The sequence below is a fragment of the Hemicordylus capensis genome, chromosome 3 (genome assembly GCF_027244095.1).
Source record: "Hemicordylus capensis ecotype Gifberg chromosome 3, rHemCap1.1.pri, whole genome shotgun sequence".
Lineage (NCBI taxonomy): Eukaryota > Metazoa > Chordata > Lepidosauria > Squamata > Cordylidae > Hemicordylus > Hemicordylus capensis.
Genome location: NC_069659.1, coordinates 194,879,696 through 194,904,311, shown reverse-complemented (window position 1 = coordinate 194,904,311; position 24,616 = coordinate 194,879,696). Strand labels below are relative to the sequence as shown.

Sequence of the window (24,616 nt, the reverse complement as noted above, 5' to 3'; positions counted from 1 at the left end):
CAGAGACATATATCTTAATCAGTAGGTGAGACCCATTGTTGACCAGGCAAAGTCATTTTGTGTAGATTACACTGCTAAAAATGTGCAAGAAATGAAATCCAGGAGGCCCTCTAATATTGTGAGGGTAATGTTCATGGAAACCACAATATAGAGTGCTTAACCTAACCCAAAAAGTGGGGTTAGGTTCCTTAGCCAAACAATCCAATCTTGCAGTGAAAGTGGATGGAACAGCCTGCATGGGGGGATTGGCTACTTAAACTTTAAACTTCCCCACACATCAGCTGAGAAGTTCAGGGAGGTGTGAAGTTTAAATAGCCACTCTCTCCACTTCTCAGCAGATGCCTGGGAAGCTTTAAAGAAGCAATGGACGAGACCCAGAGTCTTTGGATGGATACCAGAGTCTTTGGATGGATAGGGCAGCATACAAATGTAATTAATAAATAAATAAGAGGCAAGAGTGGATGGAGCAGCCTGTGCCTCTCACACCACTTCTTTAATTTTCCCTGAACACCAGCAGAGAAGTGGGGAGAGTGGCTATTCAAACTGTATACAAAATTGGGGGGGGGGGCGGCGGTAGAAAACCACAAATAACCCAAACAGATATACAGAGAGGTGGCCCATGAATGGGTGAAACCGCTATTTGAGGGCCACCTGTCTATGTCATAGAATTTTTGAATTAATGTACTTGCAAAAAGAACAGTTTGACACTTGTAGGATTTCAACTTCAAATATTATTATTCGTTTTATTGATAAATTTGAATCATAGTAAATTTGAATCTGAGAAAGATCTTCTGCTTCTATTGGACATGATGTTATTATGGAATTATTGATCTGATTATTGAGTGTTAAAAAATCTGTTGAGAACCGTAACAGTTAAAATAGGGTTATATTCAGAATTTCTTCAAGAAAACCAACAACCAAGAAAAGAATTATTTAAACCTTTTCCCAGCATATTCTGGTGTAAAAGGTAATACAGTTAAATTAAGTGGAGGGATTGTTCATGGAAACATTTAGTGTTTGTAGGTAACCAGGAAGTATGATATTCAGAATTTCTTCTAAACCAACCAACCAAGCAATTCTTCAAAATATTTATTTATTTATTATTAATAAATAAATATTTTGATAATATATTTATTATAAATAAATAAATAAAACATACAATAGATACTAGTGAGAGGAGGCTGTGTTGTTCCTCTGTCAGCTGTCTTGGATCTTGCTCTCAATTACAACAGCAGCTGCAGTACAGTATCATGGTTTTATCATACTGCATTCTCAGGGTTCTTTGGGGCTTTGCTGTTCTTCTCTTTGGGTGACCATTTGGATGATGCATCTGAACCAGCCCCACTCACATAGGAACACAGGAAGCTGCCATATACGGAGTCAGACCATTGGTCTATCTAGCTCAGTATTGTCTTCACAGACTGGCAGCGGCTTCTCCAAGGTTGCAGGCAGGAATCTCTCTCAGTCCTATCTTGGAGATGCTGCCAGGGAGGGAAATTGGAACCTTCTGATGCTCTTCCCAGAGCGGCTCCATCCCCTGAGGGGAATATCTTGCAGTGCTCATACATCTAGTCTTCCATTCATTTGTAACCAGGGTGGACCATGCTTAGCTAAGAGGACGTCATGCTTGCTACCACAAGCATTGCTACCACAAGCATAGCACAAGTGCACATGCTTGCTACCACATGCAATAAGGGACACAAACACATACATTCCTCTCCTGCAATACCGTCCCAGCGAATCATAATCACATGGAAAGGGAGGTTCATATTTCAATCACATGTGAGGGATGGCTCAGATGAAGAACCCCCAATGTGATTATAATGTTGCAGAACAGCATTCTTAATGTTATGTTTTGTTTATCTGATGTTTTTGCACTCTTTTGATAACTGAAGGGGTAAAGGTAAAGTGTGCTGTCGAGTAGGTTTCGACTCCTGGTGACCACAGAGCCCTGTGGTTGTCTTTGGTAGAATACAGGAGAGGAGAGATTTATCATTGCCGCCTGGAGAATAAGTGATATAGTGCTAAAACAATTCCCTAGATGATAATGAAAAATCATTAAAATGCCTATAACTTGGCATTTTTATTTTTATTTTTGGCACAATGAGAAGAAAATTGTATGCCTGCTGAGGACATGCAGCCTGCCAAATTGTATAGCTATAAATCTGACCCTGGTGAAAACAAACAAACAAATAAATAAATAAATAAGATGCCAATGACTGAAAATAAAATGGCAAAGGTCTGCTCAGGTGCAGAAATGGAGGGAGAGTGCCCTTTGGAAGTCAACTCTTCCTTTTTTGTTTTTTAAACATTTTTTTTTTCAATTTTATTGAAACAAAGCAAAAGAAAAGAAAAACAGTGTCATGAGATTTCTTTAAGCAAGTGCTAGAAAGAAAACATTCTAAATATATTAACAGTTCTAAGAAAATTTGGCAGCAATGATCAGCTTTGATTACAACTGATCAACACTTGGTTGCATAAATCTGGGTACAAAAAGCTTCACAAATCAAATCCGGACAATGGGAACAAATGATGTCCTTGTTGGATATTAAAGTTTATAAAGGGATCCCAAGTTGACATAAATGACTCAGTTGAGACTTCATTCTTATAAACTGAAACTTTAGAAATTGAGGCATAATCCCATAATTTCAAAAACCTTCAGAAACGCTCCAATTATGAGCATATAAAGTCCTGGCTGCAGTAATCATATATAAAGACAGCTAATTACATTTAGAAGGAATATAAGGTTTTCTCATACTTAAAAGAAAGATTTCTAGTAAAAAGGAAATTTAATCTCTAAAATTTGTTCAATTTTCTCGTGAATTTGCTTCCAATACAATTGGCCCTTATTACAGGTCCACCACATATGGAAAAATGACCCTGGTTGGTGTTTACATTTCCAACAGTTTTTTGAGAATGAACTATCTGTCTTATTAAGGGGGTCATGTTCCATCTGAAAAACATCTTATACCAGTTTTCCCTTAGGTTATAACACATTGTAAATTTAACGTTTCTTTTCCACTGGTATTCCCAGTCAGAAAAATCAGTTGTCCTGTTGAAATTCTGCATCCACTTTATCATGCACTCTTTAACCTGCTCTGTCTCTGTCTCATATTTCAGCAACAGATTATATATTTTTCCCAACAAATGGTCCTTATTTCAACTTCAAAGTCAGTCAGTTCTCTAAGTTTTCCACCGTATATTTGTAACTCTTTCTGTACTATTGAACTAATCTGGACCTGTTGAAACCAAGGTGGTTGTTGAGATTCAGAATCTGCCTTGCTCTGTGTTAAGTCTTGAGTTAAACTTTGCAAAGTATATATATAAATTGTCTTTCCAAAATTTGTACTTATAAGAAGATTCTTCTTCATAAAAGTAAATGTTCAAAATTGACGCCAAAAGAGATAATCTCAGACTTATTCTTTTTTAGTATTTATCTCAAACACAAAAAAGACTTTGTCTGGTAGAATGTTATTGTATCTCCAAATCTTTTTTCATACTGGTTACCCACAGAAAATTATGCAGTCCTCTGAAAAGACCAGAGTTCTCCATACTGGCAAAACGGCCATAAGGGGTTGTAATCCAATCGGAAATCCAAGTCAGGCAGCTGGCATAATAATAAAGCTTCAAACTGGGAACAGCTAGCCTTCCTCTCTCTTTTAGAACCTGCATAATTTTAAATCGAATTCTAGGTTTTTTGTAATTCCAAATAAATGAATTTAGCTGACTCTGCCACTTATTCAAAGTCTTGTCATCAATCTTTATAGGAATCATTTGGAAAAGAAAGTTTATTCTTGGTAATATATTCATTTTTATTGCAGAAATCCTACCAAGCCATGAAAGAATCAGCTTTTTCCATCTATCCAACTCAGCAGTGATTAGTTTCCATATTTGTAAATAATTGTTTTCAAGCAGATCTTTATTGTTACTTGTTAATTTAATTCCCAAGTATTTAATTGGCTTCTTCATTATTTGAAATCCTGAAACATTATGAAAATGTTCTGTTTCCGCCTTTGTAAGATTCCAGGTCAAAATCTGTGTCTAATTATTAATCTTGTAAACAGAGACAGAACCGTACTTATGTATCTGTGTCATCAATGTGTCAAAAGAGTCTTTAACCTGAGTGATAGTTAGAAGGACATCATCCGAGTACAATTTTATTTTATGTTCTTGGTTCTCCTTATTGATACCCCAGATCCATTGCTCCTGTCAAATCTTAATTGCCAGGGGTTCTAGAGCGAGTATTGTTGGGAATACTCTCTGGTAAGAGAAACCTGTTTTAATTATAGCAGAGTGCACAGAGGCACAACACAGCAGAATTTGGTTAGGTATGTGTGTATGCTGAGAGTAAAATAACTTGGAGCCAGTTTCAGGGGCGTAACTACTATTGGGCAAGGGGAGACATTTGTCTCGGGGCCTGTTGCCTTGAGGAGCCCCCCAGAGGCAAGTCACATGATCATCATCCTGGCTCCCCATATATCTAGCTCATGATATCTTAGCATCTATCTAGCTAAGCAGCATAAATACTCTTACCTCTAGTGTTTCTAGTGTGTTCTAGGCATTAAAAGTAGCACAAATATATAGTATTCAATGTATATCACTATATATTGGGGTGTGTGTGTGTGTGTGTGTGTGTGTGTGTGTGTGTGTATTCAGTGAAATGTATTTCCAGCCAGCATACATATTTTGAAATATCAGACTTAAATCCTTGTATTAGTTGGTTCTGCTGTTATTTACACCTTGTAACTAGTTGGGATAGTTAGCAGAGACATTGGGCCAGGAGAAAGAGAGGAAAGCAGTGGGGGGGGGGGGGCATTTAAAAATCTCATCTCTGGGCCCACTCCAACCTTGCTACACCCCTGGCCAGTTCATAGTTTCAAATCAATATAAGGAGTATTTATTAGAGAACTCCATTCTAGATAGGAAAGTGAAGAGATAGGATATCTAATCTAGCTAGCTACCGTAGCTGGATGCAGATGGATTCTGCATCTCTGCACACATGGTGCAGGGAGAGAGGAGCTTGCATGTTGCAAGGGAGAAGGAGGGGAGGAAGAAGGGAAGAGGAAGTGGCAGGAAGGAAGGAAGTCCCTGAGACCAGCAATCTACATATCAAAGGAGTCAGAGTAGTAGAGAAGGGATGACCAATCGATTGACCCTCTAGCCCTCTGACTCACTAGTCTGTCCTCCTATGACATTGAGACAAGAGACAGCGCATAGTCCTTCACTTCCAACAAGTATAAATAGCAGCGGGCAACCTTGTCTTGTACCTTTACTTATAATACAAGGAATCAACTATTCCATACATCACCACATATGCAGAAAACTCATTCCTCCTCACACCCAGACAAGTTACACTTTGGTCCATCTACACCAAGTCTGCTCAACTTAGGCCCCCCAACTGTTTTTGGACAACAACTCCCACAATCCCCAGCCACAGTGGCCAATAGCCAGAGATTATGGGAGTTGTAAGCCAACATCTGCAGGAGGGCCAAAGTCAAGCAGCCCTGATCTACATCTTTCTTCATCATACAAGTTGTTCCTCTCTAAGGCTTTAATGTCAGAATATATGAGTAATGGGGGAAAACTGGTGTTTTATGGGGATAGTACACATTCCACACAGATAGTACATATCCCACATGGCATCTCGCAGACAGTGGGGTTATTCATACAACCACACAGGAAGGTGGTGGGGTGGGTGGGGTAGGGGGAAGGCAGGGTTACCTACCTTCCACCAGATGGTCAATGGTCTCCTCTTCGGCGTGCAAGTTGCATGCCCACACAACCCACGCTGCTGGGAACAGCACGGACCAACAGAGCCTGGGACTCATTTTCCTGGCCTCTGGATATCCCACAAGGGACTGCATGATGAGCACAGTGCCTTGGGCGATTCCCCCATCAGACAGGCACTCTAGATGCCCATCTCTCAGTCTCCTCAGGCTCCGTGGGGCCCAAGGAGACAATCAGCCAGGTTAAGGGAGCACTTGCTCCCTTAACTTTGTCTAAGAGCCAGGCTTGGGAGCAGGATGAGCCTGGGCAGAAACACCGGGATCCCCGTGAAACTTGGAGCTCTACATGAGCAGCCTAGCCTAGCCTAGTGAGAAAAAGCCTCATTGTCATATAGGCACCCCATAAAATCCCCATAACAATTGGTGTTCCTGTATAAACCACCATCTGCAAGCACCTACAAGCAGTGGTTGAGAATCTGAAATTCCTCTTTGTTCCTTTTACTTCTAGTGGTATCATGAAGCCAGGCATGAATGCTATCCTGGGGCCAACAGGCAGTGGCAAATCTTCGTGAGTATATCTTATAGTCAAAGCAACTTGCAAGTTTCCATTGTTTGCTTTATCAATTACTATCCTCCTTACTGCTCTCTAGATTAGGGAAGTGGTGCTCTGAGAGAGGGTGTTTCCCTTCTTGGCCTTTCCCCTATTTAAACCCCACCACCACCTCAATCTGCTATTGCCTAGATGAGGAGAAGATATTACATCATCTGTAACTACTTTTCCCTCTCCCAACAAAACCAATAGCAGCCGTAGTGGTGTAGATAAGAATCAAGACAAGGAAGAAAAGAAATATACTCTTCCAGAATGTCACTTCCCCAATTTTCAAAGCAGCCACATAAAGCTGCTACTTTTGAAGTGTCACAGGTAAATTATACTGGCAGAGTGCAGTATTTGTTAGCATTCACATGTGAGTAGGGTTGCTATCTTCCCCTGCCCCCAGCGTGGCTCTTATGCCTGTCACAGTGGTGTGCCAAGAAAAAATGCAGCCGGTGCCATGCAGAAATACAGCAAATTGCTGATGCAATGGTGCATCTTCACCTACTGAATGTTCTCCAAGAATTTCCTCCTACCCTGTAGCTCTTAGAGGTGCATCTAGAAGTCCTGCAAGACAAAAGAGTTGGCACCACTAGTTACTACTCTTAGGAGATCAAATCAGCAGTCATTCCCCCGTTGAATATTTACTTAGGATCTCTAACGGGAATCATCGTAGGGCTCTTTCAGTGGCTAGACTTAACGCCCTTCATATGGCGGTATTGGAAGGACGTTTTGTGAAGGTGCCCTACGATCAAAGATTATGCCCCTGCCAGAACAGTGAAGTGGAGACTACAGAACATCTGATGCTGAAGTGCAGATTTTATACTGAATTAAGGGAAAGCTTCTCTCCCCACTACTAACTCATTACAATTCTAATTGCTCTTCTGATGGAGACAAGGTCCTTTTCCTGCTTACTGCTAAGTCAGACTATGCTTACAGAAGGGTAGCAAAAATTTTCTTTATAGCAAGCAAGATTCAGTTTAGAGTGATTGAGGCACGAGATGCTGGGTTGTGTACTTCAGATTAACCGGTTTTATTTGAACGAAATTAGCCATGTATACGGTATTTGAAGGTATTAATGTTTTATGTATTTTATGTATTTTATGTATTTACTGCTGCTGTTGTTTCTTTTCTTTTTGTATTTATGCTGGCCTTGGGCTGAAATAAACAAATACATACAAATTCATACTACTTCTACTACGTATATTTATATACCGCTCTTCAACCAAAGTTCTCAAAGCGGTTTACATAGAAAAATAAATAATACATAAATAAGATGGTCCCCTGTCCCCAAAGGGCTCACAATCTAAAAAGAAACATAAAGGAGACACCAGCAACAGCCACTGGAGGGATGCTGTGTTGGGGTTGGATAGGGTCAGTTGCTCTCCCCCTGCTAAGTATAAGAGAATCATCACTTTAAAAGGTTTCTCTTTGCTCAGTTAGCAGGGGTTAACTCATGACATGACTTTTTTGTGCTGTTTGAATCACCTGCTCCTATTTCCTTTCAGAGCATTATTTGCTTGCAATTTGAAACATCAAATGAGTGTTTCCTTAGCACAGAATGTGAATTTCTTGTTGATTTCTTTCATATGAACAACTCTGCGTACTATATTTTAGAATTAGAACTTCTCCAGTATAGCTGTGTAGTAAACAACACATTCAGAGCTTGGATCCCGATTCCTGGAAAAGACTTTGCAGTGTTTATTCCAGTAATTATCACCACTGGAGATAACATTGTCCAGAGAAGAAAAACCTGACAGACCATTTTCCTGTTTGCAGGCTTCTAGATGTTCTGGCTGCTCGAAAAGATCCTGCTGGTTTGTCTGGGGAAGTTCTCATAGATGGTGTCCCACAACCTCCAAATTTCAAGTGTATCTCAGGATATGTCGTCCAGGTTAGTGTCGCGTTCTACATAAGTAGCTGGAAAAATGAAAGGAAAATGCAACATGCATGGTTTATGAGCAAAGCTTTCCAAACATTCAGCATTCTGTTGGGCATTTTTCACACAGCAGGCTTTACTGTGAGTTTACTGTGGGGCTTTACTGTGAGTTCGAAGGTACCCCAAAAACCCCTGCAAAAAGTGGATTTTTTTACCCTGGATATAAATCAGGCTACACTCTTCATGCGCAGTGAAAAACCCGAATCATGTGTAAAGTGCTTCCTGACAGTTCACAGGGACTTTGAGGTAAATCTGGTTGATATGTGAACACACACCCTCCATTCCAGAGGAGATGTGAGCTAAAAGCCCTGTGTGAAAAATGTCATAAAAGCCAAAACGGCTGCCGCCCAGCCCACAAACAAAGCTTGCTATTTCTGGTGGAAGGAAATGTTCCATAACCCCTGAAAACATAGCTTTGTTTCAGCCCCTGATGTTACCAATGTGAGCAAGGTTTAGCCATTGTTTCCTCTGTGAAACAATTACTTCCCTGTTGTATTTATTAAGCTCTCATTAGCTGCCAGCATTGACATTACATGGAAAAGCAAAAATTACCACTCACATCTCCAGGCTTTTAAATAGTAACCAGTCCAGTTGCCTCTGATGAGTTAGACTTGCCCCCAGGCAAACAGGAATGAAAGCTTCTGTGAACCGCAAGAAATTTGGCTCTGCCCAGCCCCTGATTTTAAGCCAGGGTTTCTCAACAGATATGTCACAGGACATTGGAGTGCTGCAGGACACTGGCCACTGGGCTGTGCCGACTCACTCTGAGTCAGCTCCAGAAGTGGGTATGTTTAAACTCCCCGCTTTGGAAGCTGACGTGCCCCAAAATGCACTGAGAAGCATGCATCCCTCCTGGTGCATAAGGGAGCAAGTCAGCTCCCATTTTAGGAGCTAATAACGCTTTCTCTTATGCACCAGGAAGAACAAGAGGGATAGCTACAGGCCACATTGCATATGGTGGAGGAAGAAATCTCAGACTGATAGATGTCGTCTAGTAGTTTTGCTGTCACAATTTTAAAAGTGTTCTATTTTGGGAAGGGGGCAGTGTACCCCCTTTAAAAAAATTTAAGTGTGTCTCAGTATGAAAGAGTTGGGAAAACATTGTTTTAGGCCATCAAAGTGAAACAGTTATTTCCAGAGTATCAGGTTGGCCACTGTGGGAAACAGGATGCATGACTGAATAAGCTTTAGTCTGATCTAGCAGGATTCTTCCTATATTCTAATAAATAAGATAACGAGGCTATTCCCATGATCCCTGGAAAGCAGGGGAGCTTAGCCACATGTATGACTATTTGCCCCATGGGCAGAAGTCATGGGTGTGTGCTCGGTGCAAGGAGCTCCTGGCTCTCAGGGAACAAATCCGTTCCTTTGAGACCAAGGTGGCGGATCTGGAGAAGCTCAGGGAGACAGAGAGGCATGTGGACGAGACCTTCGGGGATGTGATAGAGGCATCCCACTCCAGGGCTGGTAGCTCCTCTGCTGTCAGGGAGAATGAAGGTCTTGGGCAAGGAGGACATCAGTCTGAGGAAGAGGGAAATGCTCCTTTAGAAGGGACCCGTTCCGTGGATGATGAGCCCATATCCTCTCGCATGGGGGATACTCCTCTGGGGGGTGGGGGGCCTCTTTGTAGTGGGTGATTTGATCATTAGAGGTATAGAGAGATGGGTTTGTGACCCGCATGTTGACCGCACGGTGAGTTGCCTGCCTGGTGCGAAGGTTGCGGACATCACGCAGCGTCTAGAAAGGCTCCTAGGCAGTGCTGGGGAGGAGACAGCTGTCGTGGTGCACGTTGGCACCAATGATGTGGGGAAATGTAGTCGGGAGGTCCTGGAAGCCAAATTTAGGCTGATTGGCAGTGTATTGAAGTCCAGGACCCCCAAGGTAGCATTCTCAGAAATGCTACCTGTTCCACACGCAGGTACAGTGAGACAGGCAGAGCTGAGGGGTTTCAATGCATGGATGAGACGTTGGTGCCGGGAGGAGGGGTTTAGATTTGTTAGGCACTGGGACACATTTTGGGGCAAGCAAGGCCTGTACAAAAGGGACGGGCACTTGAACCACTTGAACCAAGATGGAACCAGACTGCTGGCGCTTAAAATCAAAAAGGTTGCAGAGGAGCTTTTAAAATGACACCTGGGGAACAGCCGACGGGAGCTGGGCAGTATCCCGTTTGGCAAAAGCCATCCCTTAAAGTGCGAGGGTGCAATGAATTCAGATAAAACAGAAGGGGACAGTGCAGAACCGCATAAAGAGCAGACAGGAGCCTGTGCCAGCAGGTCAAAGAGTCTTAAGAATAGCATACTTCAGGGGAGAGATTCAGAGTATAGGTGCTTATATGCCAATGCCAGAAGCCTCCGAGCCAAGATGGGTGAGCTGGAGTGCTTGGTTGCTTACGAAGAAATAGATATAGTGGGCATAACAGGAACATGGTGGAACAGTGAGAACCAGTGGGACACAGTCATCCCTGGGTATAAACTCTACAGAAAGGACAGGGAGGGGCGCATTGGAGGAGGGGTAGCACTGTATGTTAAAGAAGGAATAGAATCTAACAAGCTTGAAAACCTAGGTGGACTGGAGTCCTCCACAGAAACCCTGTGGGTGACTATACAAGGCCGGAAAGGGAACGTGCTACTGGGGATGTGCTATCGCCCTCCGGATCAAAACGCCAGCAGTGACTGGGAGCTGCAGGAAGAAATCAGGGAGGCGTCAAGGAGAGGCAGGGCTGTAATTATGGGTGACTTCAATTACCCACACATAGACTGGGTAAATTCACAGTCAGGTCAGGACAAAGAGGTCAAATTTCTAGATACACTAAATGACCGTGCCCTAGAACAGTTGGTCATGGAACCAACCAGAGAGAAGGCGACCTTGGACCTAATTCTGAGTGACACCCAGGACCTGGTGCGTGACGTCAGTGTCATCAACCCTTTAGGGAACAGTGACCACAGTGCCATCACATTCAGCATACATGCGGGGAGAGAATCACCAAGGATGTCTAACACGGACATTTTGAATTTCAGAAGAGAAAACTTCTCCAAAATGAGGAGTACGGTGAAAAGAAAGCTGAAAGGGAAATCCAGGAGAGTCACTTCGCTCCAGAGTGCATGGAGTTTACTCAAAATCACAATACTAGAAGCCCAGTTAGATTGTATACCCAAAAGGAGGAAAGATACCACTAAGTCCAGGAGGATGCCAGCATGGCTCACGGGTACCGTCAAAGAAGCCATAAAAGGGAAGAAGACTTCCTTCCAAAATTGGAAGGCCTGTCCAAATGAAGAGAACAGAAAGGAACACAAACTCTGGCAAAAGAAATGCAAGGTGACAATAAGGGAGGCAAAAAGAGAGTTTGAGGAACATTTAGCCAAAAGTATCAAGGGGAATAACAAAAACTTCTTTAAGTACATCAGAAGCAGGAAACCTGCCAGGGAGGCGGTTGGGCCATTAGACAATGAGGGAGTGAAAGGGATTATTAAGGAGGATATGGAGGTTGCAGAGAAGCTAAATGAGTTCTTTGCATCTGTCTTCACGGCAGAGGATACTGAGCATATACCTGTTCCTGAACCAGGCTTTTTAGGGATGGAGGCTAGAGAGCTGAATCAGATAGTGGTGACAAGAGAAGATGTACTAAACTGTTTGGGAAAACGGAAAGCTAACAAATCACCAGGGCCGGATGGCATCCATCCAAGAGTCCTCAAAGAACTCAAACGTGAAATTGCCGACCTCCTTGCTAAAATTTTCAACTTATCCCTGAAATCGGGCTCTGTACCAGAGGACTGGAGAGTAGCAAATGTAACACCAATTTTCAAAAAGGGACCCAGGGGCGATCCGGGAAATTACAGGCCAGTTAGCCTATCGTCCGTTCCAGGCAAATTGATGGAAAGCATCCTCAAGGATAAAATTGTAAAGCACCTAGAAGAACAGGCCCTGCTGGGAGTGAGCCAGCATGGCTTCCGCAAAGGTAAATCTTGCCTCACCAACCTTTTGGAGTTCTTTGAGGGTGTCAACGAGTGTGTGGATCAAGGTGATCCAGTTGACATATTATACCTGGACTTCCAAAAAGCTTTTGACAAATTCCTCATCAATGACTCCTGAGGAAACTTAGCAGTCATGGGATAAGGGGACAGGTACATGTGTGGATTGCTAACTGGCTGAAAGACAGGAAACAGAGGGTAGGTATAAATGGAGAGTTTTCACAATGGAGGGAAGTAAGAAGTGGGGTCCCCCAGGGATCTGTACTGGGACCGGTGCTTTTTAATTTATTCATAAATGATCTAGAAGCAGGGGTAAATAGCGAGGTAGCCAAATTCGCAGATGATACCAAACTCTTCCGGGTAGTGAAATCCAAAACGGATTGTGAGGAGCTCCAAAAGGATCTTTCCAAACTGGGGGTGTGGGCAACAAAATGGCAAATGCAGTTCAATGTTAGCAAGTGTAAAGTGATGCACATTGGGACGAAAAACCCCAACTTCAAGTATATGCTGATGGGATCTGAGCTGTCGGTGACGGACCAGGAAAGGGATCTTGGGGTTGTGGTTGACAGCTCGTTGAAAGTGTCTATTCAATGTGCGGCAGCTGTGAAAAAGGCAAATTCAATGCTAGGGATCATTAGAAAGGGGACTGAAAATAAAACGGCTAATATTATAATGCCCTTATACAAAACTGTGGTGCGACCACACTTGGAGTACTGCGTACAATTCTGGTCACCACATCTTAAAAAGGATATTGTTGAACTGGAAAAGGTACAGAAGAGGGCAACCAAGATGATCAGGGGCCTAGAGCACCTTTCTTATGAGGCAAGACTACAACACCTGGGGCTGCTTAGCTTAGAAAAAAGACGACTGTGGGGAGACCTGATAGAGGTCTACAAAATCATGCATGGTTTGGAGAATTTGGAGAGAGAGAAATTCTTTTCCCTCTCACATAACACTAGAACAGGGGTCACTCCATGAAATTGATTGCCAGGAGGTCTAGGACCAACAAACGGAAGTACTTTTCCACACAACGTGTGATCCACTTGTGGAACTCTCTGCCACAGGACATAGTGACAGCCAACAACCTGGATGGCTTTAAGAGGGGTTTGGATAACTTCATGGAGGAGAGGTCCATCAATGGCTACTAGTTGGAGGGCTGTGGGCCACCTCCAGTCTCAAAAGACAGGATGGCTCTGAGAACCAGTTTCAGGGGAGAAATGGCAGGAGAGAGGGCACGCCCTCAACTCCTGTCTGTGGCTTCCAGCAGCATCTGGTGGGCCACTGTGAGAAACAGGATGCTGGACTAGATGGGCCTTGGGCCTGATCCAGCAGGGCTGTTCTTATGTTCTTTTGTTAGGTGCCTCCCGCCTCCTCCTTCTGTTAGGTGCTGGAACAGGAATTCTAATTTTAGTAACTTCCTCCTTGCAGTTTCTGTTAAATGCAACTAGCATTACGGATGTCTGAGTAACTGATGAACAGTTCTCTTGCTAATCAGTTCCTGTCATCCCCCTTCACACTGTGAGCGGGTTGGGAATAGTTTTAATTCCCCAATTTCCTCTCTTTACTTTTACTTTTGTTTCTTTTACTGTGAAAATGTGCTATTTTTGTTGTAATTACATATCTTTATTAGTAATTGAACAAGAAGCCAACTTTAACTGAGAAACAAAAGTTTGATATTTATTACTAACTAAACATAGGCTAAGAAAACAATAAATTAGAGTGCTGGACTAGGACCGGGGAGACCCGAGTTCAAATCCCCATTCAGCCATAAAACTAGCTTGGTGACTCTGGGCCAGTCACTTCTCTCTCAGCCTAACCTACTTCACAGGGTTGTTGTGAAAGAGAAACTCAAGAATGTAGTACACCTCTCTGGGCTCCTTGGAGGAAGAGCGGGATATAAATGTAATGATAATAATGATAATAATAATAATCTCTTAGCAGAGAGAGGAAGAACCTCTTAGTATGAATTCAAGGCACCAAGTTAGGAGCAAACACTGTGGCTCCACCCCCAAGTCAGTACATAGATACATTCAAATAGAGAAGCATGCCCCATAACTGAGACAATGAGGCAGTTCCCACAATCAGTGGGAGCCGCCTGGGGAGGGTTAGTGGGGAGAGCGGGCTTAGCCCACTCTCCCCACACATGAGCAGGAAGTCTGCTCCGGGCGGCTGAAGCGGCCGCCCACACAACTGCTGACTCCATTACGGAGCCAGCGTGGGCTGGGAGGATCGGGGGCCGCATGACCCTGGAAGCTCCAGCATGCTGGAGAGACCCTGGAGCTGGGAGGCTGCTTTTAAGCCCTCCAGTTGGGGTCTACTCGTGAGTTGCCACAGCGCGAAGCCACACCGTGGCATCACACAATTTTTAAAAACGGGTTTGCGGAGCACTTGCTCTGCAAACCGGGTTTTAGGGCAGGGGTAGTTTAGCAGGTTAACTGCTTGGAGGCCACCGGGCTCACCTGTGAGCCCGGTGGTTCTCACGTTCAGGCGAAATCGGGCTAGGCTCCCCTAGGAATAGCCTCATGATCTATGGAAAAATCCCAACAATTTTGCTATGCTGCATAGGAGGCCGTTTGAGGTAGAGGTAGATTCCTTCCAGAGAAGTCTACCTCTACTTAGCTTCTAAGTAAAGGCACAGTAGCCCAGAAAAGCCTCAATAGTGCTTTACTAGTCCCTAATGAACAGGGTGGCACTGCAACTGCATTTCATATTTTTTTGAAACAGCCTCAAACTGACTTTAAAAAGAGGGGAGCAGGAGGAGCAGTGGAAGGCAGTGACATCTTAATTTTCTATAAAATTATAATGTGAGCAAATGAAGGATGGCAAGTCCAGATTTAACCAGTAATGTGGAAGCAACCTGTTTATATACCAGGAGTTCTTAGCCTTGGGTCTCCAGATGTGGCTGGACTCAGATGTGGGGACATCATCCCCAACCACAATGGCCAAAGGATGGGAATGGTGGGAGTTGTCCAACCACATCTTCTCACCCAAGCTTGAGAATTCCTGATATATCAAGACTGGAGTATGAATCCACCTATTTATATGCTAAACATTTGCATGGTTTCCTTGCCCTTTACTAGCATAATATGTGGATGTTGCAGACAACAGGAATGCATAAGCTCAGCCCCAAACATTTTGCCCCTTGAACTGGCTGCCCTGGATCATTCTCTGAACTCATCTTGAAGCTGGCTCCCACAGTCTTCCCAATGTGTGGGCTTCTATGGATGGTGAGGCATCACTTGGTTGTACACCACAACTGCATATGCAGAACAACACATGTGACTGATTACTATTTCCCTGTGAGTGTGCATTTGACTTGCATTGATCCTTCCATCCAGAGTTGTCCTCACAAATAAGTCAGGAATCAGGATTACTCTGTAAAATGGGATAGTGGCTTCCAAGCAGATTTGAACCCTGATACCTCTCTTTTCACAAACCACATATAACAGTCCTGCTCAACTTAGCCCCCCCACCCCGATGTGTTTGGACTACAACTCCCGTAATCCCCAGACACAGTGTACAATAACTAGGGATTATGGGAGTTGTAGGCCCAACATCTATAGGAGGGCCAAAGTTGAGCAGCCCTGACATATAAGCACAAACATTTTTTAGGAGCTGAGGCAACTCCAGTGGCAGCTTCAGCAGTTGTTAAATGAAGGAAACAACTGCTGTTGGAACATCCTGAAAGAAAATGATTCCCATACAGGACTTTGTCACAATCTTCAAGTATATTCCTGGGTGTTTTTCACACAGCAGGCATTCCCACAAGTTTACTGCGAGGCTTTAAAGCAAGTTCAAAGTTGCCTCCAAACCAACACAAAAAGCAGATTTTTTTTACCCCAGATATAAATTGGGCTACATTCTAACACACAATGAAAAACCTGTATGTGTGTAAAGTGCTCCCCTCATAGCTCTTAAGGACTTTGGGGCAAATCTGGCCAATATGTGAACACACACCCTCTACTCTGGAGGAGATTACGATAATAATAAATAAGAAACAACTTTATTTGTTAGCAACCCCATAACAAATTGTTCTCTGGGCAGCTTACAACACAACATTAAAACAAGAGATAAAAACACACAACACATTAAATCATAGTAGAACCCCAAAAAGGGGGAGAAAGAAATACAAAATATAATAAAAAACAATTTAAAAGACATTTAAAAAATCAGATAAAACCAGATCAAAATTTAAAAAATAAAAACAAATTTTATTTGATGCACCCTGTGTGAAAAATGCTCTGGTGAAATTACAGTAGAATATGTCAGATAAACCTCTGCAAAGCAAGACATCACCAATGGCCAACTCACCATCCTTTAAGTAATATAAATGGATGGAAAAAGAGCTGAAACATTGGCATCTCTATAGCAGCCAAGTCTGGAAAACATCAGGGCCTGATAACTTATTTAGAGAGAGAGAGAGAGATAAACAGAGACTATTTGTGAAAGCCAGATGGTTAATTATTTCCCCAATACTGACTGAGATTTGAAATTCTATGGGCTATGGGCCTTCACTCTAGATGGGCACTATAATTCATTAAGAAATTCATTGTTTTTTCAACAATGAGATTAGGGGATTTTCTTAACTGTTGAACTCTCCAGTGCTAACGTTTGTATTCCAGTTTACAAACCCCTGAATACAAACCAACCTGCTAACTAACCAACAAGAGAGTGAAACAGAGAGCTTGTTCTGCTGTAATTTTCAGGCAGCTAGCAGAAGAGTACAAAACTGGAGTTGGGGGAGCTCAAAAGAGCTGCCAGCTTTTTATTGGCCCTGCTTCTTTCTGATTAATAACTGCCAGGCACTCAGAAATTAAGCAGCTGAGCTTTTCCCATTGCCAGGGATGTAGCAAGGTTGGAGTGGGCCCTGGGACAAAAGGTGAAGATGGGCCCTTGCTTGCACATTCACCACCACCACCACCACCCACTTTCTTCAAAGAGGCATGAGGGGGAGATCAAAAAGCAAGCTGTGACCCAGCTGGTGGGGGGCCCTCTCTGCAATACTCAAGGAAATTTGTCCCCCCATCCATGTCCCCTGTAAAAGGGATTCCCAGATGTTGTTGACTACAACTCCCATCATCCCCAACCAAAGGCTATAGTCACTGAGGATCCAGTTACAGAGAACGCACCCCAACCACTGCCCATTGCTTTATCTGAATGCTAACAAAAACTTCACCTGCAAAATTTCTGTATGTTCCACTCTGTTAAAGGCACAGGATCAGGACTTTTTTTTTTTTTAAAGTATCTGAATTTCAAACTGCAGAATTGGGGAGTGGATGAGCAAAAGTATTTATTTGCAGGTGCCTTTCTGACATTAGAGAATTATGTTGTTTTCAGGATGATGTTGTCATGGGTACCATGACTGTGAGGGAGAATTTGATCTTCTCTGCAGCCCTGCGGCTGCCTGGCTCGATCAGCTACCAGGAGAAGGAAGAACGGGTGACTCAGATCATCAATGAGCTGGGGCTGAGCAAAGTGGCTGATGTGAAGGTGAGCATACTCTGAGATGCATGTGGAGGAGGTGCTGCTTTCGAACTCGAGATGTTTGTAGTGAACTTGGTGATAATTGTAAAGTATCTGCTGATATTCCCCAGGTCAGCAGAATAGCCAACAGTCTGAGGTTACAACTGAGCTGATGGTCTCAAATGTTTTTATACAACTGGAAATTTGGGATGAATTTTGTATGTGGGATAGAACTTGAATTTCTGAACCTCTCAGGTATCACCCTTTCAAAAGACAATTTCTAGCCTTTGTTGTTGTGGAAGTACCTTTGAAAAGACACTAGCAGCATCAAGTGTGTTTCTCCTGCCGCCTTCACCTCACCATGACCTCCTGTCTGTTGCCCTAATATACATGCAGGTGCTTGTTCAGCCTTTTGTTAAGCATCTCCAAAAAAGGGAAAGGGAAAGGAAAGAAAGTCTAATCTTACTGGTCTTCCTTAAAGATTCATCAGTTAAGCTAAAAAATACTCAGGGCAACTATAACCAAAAAATAATGTAATAATGTGGGGGACCAATATAATCCTCAATGGAAAACAAAAACAAAAGGTTTTTGCAATGTGGAGAGCTGATATGTGGGGGAAGGGCTAGCCTTTTTTTTTTTTTTTTTAAGGGTGATTTTGGTAAACAAGGATTTATACTGCCATGAAAAACAGCTTTTACTGCCATGAAAAAACAGGAAAAACAGCACTTGCTTCCCAGTACCCCAGTTTCCCCAAAAATATATTGGGCAGCAGCGATATAGGAAGATGCTGAAAGGCATCATCTCATACTGCGCGGGAGATGGCAATGGTAAACCCCTCCTGTATTCTACCAAGAAAACCACATGGCTCTGTGCTCACCAGGAGTCAACACCAACTCGACGGCACCACTTTACCTTTAAGTACAGGGATACCGCTATGTACAGGTCCGGCCTGGTTTAAGGGCCACCCCCACACTCACCCCCACCACAATGCCTGAGGTGGCTTGGCAAGACACTGCCCCAGCCCTCCTCTTCTCCCTGACCCAGCCAGTCTTCCACCCAATCTTGCTGCATAGCACCTCCCACAGTGCCCTGAGTGCACTGCACACCTGACTCCCACCCACCCCTGCAGTGCAAACCAATCTCCCTTTACCCGCCTAGTTTTCCATCCCTTGACCCCCACCCCCCGCCACCCGCTCCACAGCTCCTGGACTCCTCTTTGACTCATGCCGCAGCAGAACACAGGCCACCACTGGTCTCCTCCTCCACCCTCCCACCTCTAACTTTTGAAAAGCAACGGGAAAGGAGCAGAAGAGTGAAAGAGGATCCTCCTCCACACTTCCACTCCCCTCTCCTGTCTTTTCAAAAACCCGAGGAAGGAGAATGGTGGAGGGCAACAGTGACAGTAGCTGGGGATTTCCCAGACAGCAGGCTTTACTGCGAGTTTGAATTTGCCCAAATAAACGGATGCAAAAAGTGCATGTTTTTACCCCAGGCATAAATTGGGCTAGGCTCTAACGTGCAATGAAAAACTGGAATCATGTGTGAAGTGCTCCCCGATATCTTGCACGAATTTCAGCGTTAATGCGACCGATGTGCGAACACACAGCCTCCCTTCTGAGCTGAAAGCCTTGTCTGGAAATGCTCCTGGCATATCACCAATGTGTGAGATTTGGGGGAGGCAGCACACTGGCCAAGGTGATCAGAGGCAGAGGACCAGTAGATGTGGCTAGTGCACAATCCTCCCAGGGGCGTTGCAGGGTTCCTGGCGGCCAAGGGACAAAATTCAGCCAGTGGCCCTCCATCTCTCACGCAAAGCTCGCGGGTGCCCCAGAGCCCCAAGCCACACACCCTCTATCTGAAGTCAAATGCAAGGGGCGGGGCAACCTAACCCCTCTCCCAAGCCTTCTTGAACTCACCGTTTGGTGAGCTTTTCAGTACAGGAGGGTGGCCGCCACTGTGGCCAGAAGCAGCAGCAGCTCAACGGCACAGAGCCGGACCAGGCATGGGGCTGCCGGGGGTTGCCGTCCTCCTCCACTGGGGTGGAGGCAGATCGGGGCCAGGCAGGCCCTCCTCCAGCTGCTCCTACATGGTGGCTAGGGGGTGGAGCAGCAGCGAGGGGTGGTCTGCTGGGAGGAAGAAGTGTGGGGAAGGAGAAAGGAAGCCCCAGTGTGCATCCGCAAAGCACTGTGCGCCCAGCTGCAGGGCACCAGTGCCCAGTGCAGAAAGGGCTGTGGCAGCAGGGTGCACCCCGAGGCTTGTGGGCCCTCTGACCCTCTGGGCCTGGGGACACGTGTCCCCCCTTGTCCAATGGATGCTACACCCATGAATCCTCCATTTAATGCAGCTGCCTCACCCAGCCCCATTTGAAGGCCAGCCATGTCTAAGCCCAGGAAGGCTTGGAGTAAAGAGTATGTCCCAAATTGTGTTGTTTGTGTACTGCAGTTTGGGGAGTGTGATGATGTAGGATGTATATGATGTATGAAGTGCTATTATCTCTTATGTTGATTGGGCTACCATAAGGGACCTTCAGAATGTTCACCCTCTCAGCAGATGTTTGCAGGCTCTGGCACACATGCAACAGCATTAATTTCCCCCCTCAGGTAGGAACTGAACTGATCCGAGGAGTATCGGGGGGAGAACGGAAGAGAACCAATATAGGAATGGAGCTGATCACAGAACCCCCCGTATTATTCTTGGATGAACCCACCACAGGCCTAGATGCCAGCACTGCCAATGCTGTGCTCCTCCTGCTGAAGAGGTAAGATTGAGCCCTGCTGGGAAAACAGCTGAATGGACTTGAGGATAATACTCTGCACAACGTGGGAGATAACCAAGTGGTTTGGAGATCCAGAACTGAGGATACTTTAAAAGTCTCCTTTGTCCCCATGCTTTTCGGAGATGGAGCTAAAAGGAAAACCACCCTTAAGACAAAGTGGGATGAGGAGTGGAGAGTCGCCACTTTTGTTCTGGCAGGTGTGCCCTGGGCTTCACAACAAGCAGAAGCAGGTGAAGCTTTTCAGGGAATGTTGAGCAGCTGTTAAGGGCAAAGGAGCTTTGTCAGAAAAATGGCAGTAAACCTCGTTGTAGTAGATGGACTGTTTTCCTGGATGTTTACACGGAAAATTAGACAGCCTGGGTGTTCTCTGAATGCTCAGATTCTACAACTCCAATTCTAAAACCTGAAGAGATGCATTATGCAATTAGAATAAATAATGCCCCGATTTATAGGCTAGCTGCTAGACAATGATCAGAAAATCGAAGCACCAACCTACACTTGCCTTGCATATTGCCTTCCTTACAGATTAATCCACCCCTCATTCATATTGTAGTGGAGCACGAGCCAGGAATGAGAGTGAACAGCTTTCACCATGTCAATGGGATCTGTATAATGTTGGGAAACTACAATATTCAGAAAGTAGAAGTAATAGGCAGAGGTGGATTTAGCCACAGACCTCGTGGCCAGGTCCATGGCCTCCGGCTTCCTGGGGGGGCTCTGAATGATTGGGGGCTTTCCCAGAGCCCCACTGCCCTGCCCGCGCCCTCCTGCGCCTGCCCTGACACTGGACCATTGCCCCGTGCCAATATTTGCCATCTTCATCGCCAAGGGTGGGGGGTGAGCGGTGAGCAGTAGGGATGTGCACGAACCTGTTCGGAGGCTCTTTTACAGGCATCTGAACAGGTTCAAGAACCGGGTGGTTCGAAGTTCGAAGGTGGGGGGGGTCACACCTTAAGGGCAGGGGAGGGTGCACTTACCCCTCCCTCTGCTTTTGCCCCGCCGGCGCCTGGTATTTCTCAAGTCCTACAGGGCGGCAGCAGCCTGTGTTGCATCCAAATATGGAACTGCAGACTGCATTCCGTAGAATCAGAGTAGAGGGAGGAAGCTCCTCCTTCAGCTCTGGCCATGATTGGCTGTGTGAGCTGTCCTTCATGGAAGAAGGAAGCTTGCATAGCCAGTTCCCTCTCTTCTCTGCAGTCTTGCTGACTGCAGAGAGGGAGCTCTCTGTTATGTCTGGATTCGGGCTGAGGAGCAGGAGGAGGGAGCAGAACTGTGAGTCCATTAAGTGCAAATGCAGCCACTGACTCCTAGCTCTTTGCAACATTGTATCAAGAGCATCAGCAACAATCATTTGGAGAGGAGAGAGAGAGAGAGAGAGAGAGAGAGAGAGAGAGAGAGAACTTTTTTCTCTAAATGCTAAATAAGGCTATTGCACAAGAACAGCAATACAAATTAAAAGAGTTATAAAGGGGGCAAAATATTGTAATAAAAGTTAGTTGTAATATTGATCAGCTAACTAGGGTAGAGTGGGAAAAGGACCACACAAAATAAGAACTAGAAGAAAAGTGTGTTCAGGTGCAGAAGTGGGAGGATATGCAGGTCTGTACACTTGGGAGTCAACCCTCCCCAACGTCACCACCGATGTAAGTAACCACTCCTTTACAGGTTACCCTATGGCTGTCCATACCTTTGGCGAAAAAATAGTGTTGTAGAAAATATTCTTTTTTCACAAATTGGACAGATAATTGTGGCCAGAACATCCAAGAGGAGTTGTACAGTATGTCTTCTGAACCCCCAGCAACATTGCCTGTAGGAATCAGTGAAAAAGATGCAAAACAGTATATCACTCTATCTTAGAGCTAGGAGGGGCACTATTTGACCCTTGTGAAGACACTAGCACTCTTTGTCGTTTTACCTTCTGCTGTGTTTGAAGGCAGGATTTTAAAAGTCCCTTATGCAGAGCAGTCAGGCTCTTGCAAGTCAGGCACTATCGAGACATTATCCCATGTGTTGTTATACTGTAGTTTCTGCAGGGACACTTGTTATGAATTAATAGTGCCCCTCCTAGCAAATTACCCTGGCCGCCAAGAAGAATTCTATGTTAGTTATCTTTCATCTGATAGCAGTCACTAAGTTTTGTTTTGTTGCCATTAGAATTCAAAGTAAGAGTGTATACATAACAGCTGTGTGCCACAATAGAACGATGCCAGTCATTTAATGGTACTAGAGAAAGACATGCTGTTCTGGTAGCTCCAGGTCTTAACACTCACATCAATTTCGGAGGATGAATACAACCGAAGGAAGCCCAGGAAGGTGCACAGCTAGGGGAGAGTCATGTGACTTGCCTCGGGGGGGGCAAAGCAGTGGGCCCCCAGACAACTGTCTCCCCTTGCCCAATTATAGTTACGCCTCTGCCTCCCACACATGTGACTAGCATGTAGCTTTTGCTCATTTGTTTTAAAGCAGATCAATTACAGATTTCCTGGGATAACGTTTGGTCAGCCAAAGAGGAGACGTGAGTTTGTATAGATAGTTTGTAATTTTTATCAGTATTTGGGAGTATTGCATGTCAGCATAAGTGAAAGACACAGTGAAAAGGTTTGAAACTTTGGTCTTGTATTTCCCTCTTAGGCTCTCCAGAAGGGGAAGAACTATCATTTTCTCAATTCATCAACCTCGTTATTCCATTTTCAAACTTTTTGATAGTCTTACATTGCTGGCTTTGGGGAAAGTGCTCTATCATGGCCCATCCAAGGAGGCATTGGAATACTTTCGTTCTAATGGTAAGTTTTACTCTGTCATTACAAGAAGTCGTAGAGCAAGGACAGGCGACTTCTGTTTCAGGCTCTTCGTAGGGTGTGCAGACACAGCAAGCAGAGTACCCTGGCTTAGTTTTCCCGCTAACTATCATGCTCTTAACTCTTTCACTGAACATAAGAACAGCCCTGCTGGATCAGGCCCAAGGCCCATCTAATCCAGCATCCTGTTTCACATAGTAACCCACCAGATGCCACTGGAAGCCTACAGGCAGGAGTTGAGGGCATGCCTTTGAGGCTGGAGGTGGCCTACAGCCTTCCAACTAGTAGCCGATGATAGACCTCTCATCCATGAAGTTATCCAAACCCCTCATAAAGCCATCCAGGCTGTTGGCTGTCACTACATCTTGTGGCAGAGTATTCCAAAAGTTGATTATGTGTTGTGTGAAGAAGTACTTCTATTTTGTTGGTCCTAGATTTCCTGGCAATCAATTTCATGGGATGACACCTGGTTCTTATGTGAGAGGGAGAAGAATTTCTCTCTATCTACTTTCTCCATACGTGCATGATTTTATAGACCTCTATCATGTCTCCCTGCAGTCATCTTTTTTCTAAACTAAATAGCCCCAGGTGTTATAGCCTTGCCTCATAAGAAAGGGGCTCTAGGCCCCGATCATCTTGGTTGACCTCTTCTGTACCTTTTCCAGTTCTACAATGTCCTTTTTTAGATGTGGTGACCAGAATTGTACACAGTACTCCAGATGTGGCTGCACCATAGTTTTGTTTAAAGACATTATAATATTAGGCATTTTATTTTCAATCCCCTTCCTCATGATCCCTAGCATGGAATTGGCCTTTTCCACAGCTGCCGCACATTGAATCAACACTTTCAACGAGCTGTCTACCACGACCCCAAGATCCCTCTCCTGGTCCATCACCAACAGCTCAGATACCATCAGCATATACTTGAAGTTTGGGGGTGTGTGTGTCTCAATTTGCATCACTTTATACTTGCCAACATTGAACTGCATTTGCCATTTTGTCACCCACTCCCCCAGTTTGGAGAGATCCTTTTGGAGCTCCTCACAATCCATTTTGGATTTTACTACCTGAAAGAGTTTGGTATCATCTGCAAATCTGGCCACCTTGCTATTTACCCCTACTTCTAGATCATTTATGAATAAATTAAAAAGCACCGGTCCCAGTAGAATGGTTTGCCACCAAAACAATTTTCCAAATGCATGGCTGTCTTTTTGGTTTGTAGCCAATATTAGCTTGTCCCAGGTGTTTTTTAACGCCTGAGTCTTGGCAAATCTAAGGTTCCTTTTATAGGCCTTCTTTATAAAAAAAAATATGTTGGTGGAAGGTTGTGATCTGAACTCAGTCTATAATC

General features: G+C 44.4%; 1 protein-coding gene across 1 annotated transcript in view; it reads left to right on the top strand.

Annotated features, from left to right (window-relative positions):
* Positions 1–24,616, top strand: part of LOC128349903 (broad substrate specificity ATP-binding cassette transporter ABCG2-like) — a 51,856-nt gene that overhangs the window by 5,507 nt on the left and 21,733 nt on the right. Inside the window, exons 3-7 of the mRNA XM_053307192.1 lie at positions 6,235–6,294; positions 8,098–8,212; positions 17,566–17,718; positions 20,292–20,449; positions 23,099–23,250. Coding sequence (XP_053163167.1) covers positions 6,235–6,294; positions 8,098–8,212; positions 17,566–17,718; positions 20,292–20,449; positions 23,099–23,250 — 638 coding nt within the window. The remainder of the gene's footprint in view (positions 1–6,234; positions 6,295–8,097; positions 8,213–17,565; positions 17,719–20,291; positions 20,450–23,098; positions 23,251–24,616) is intronic.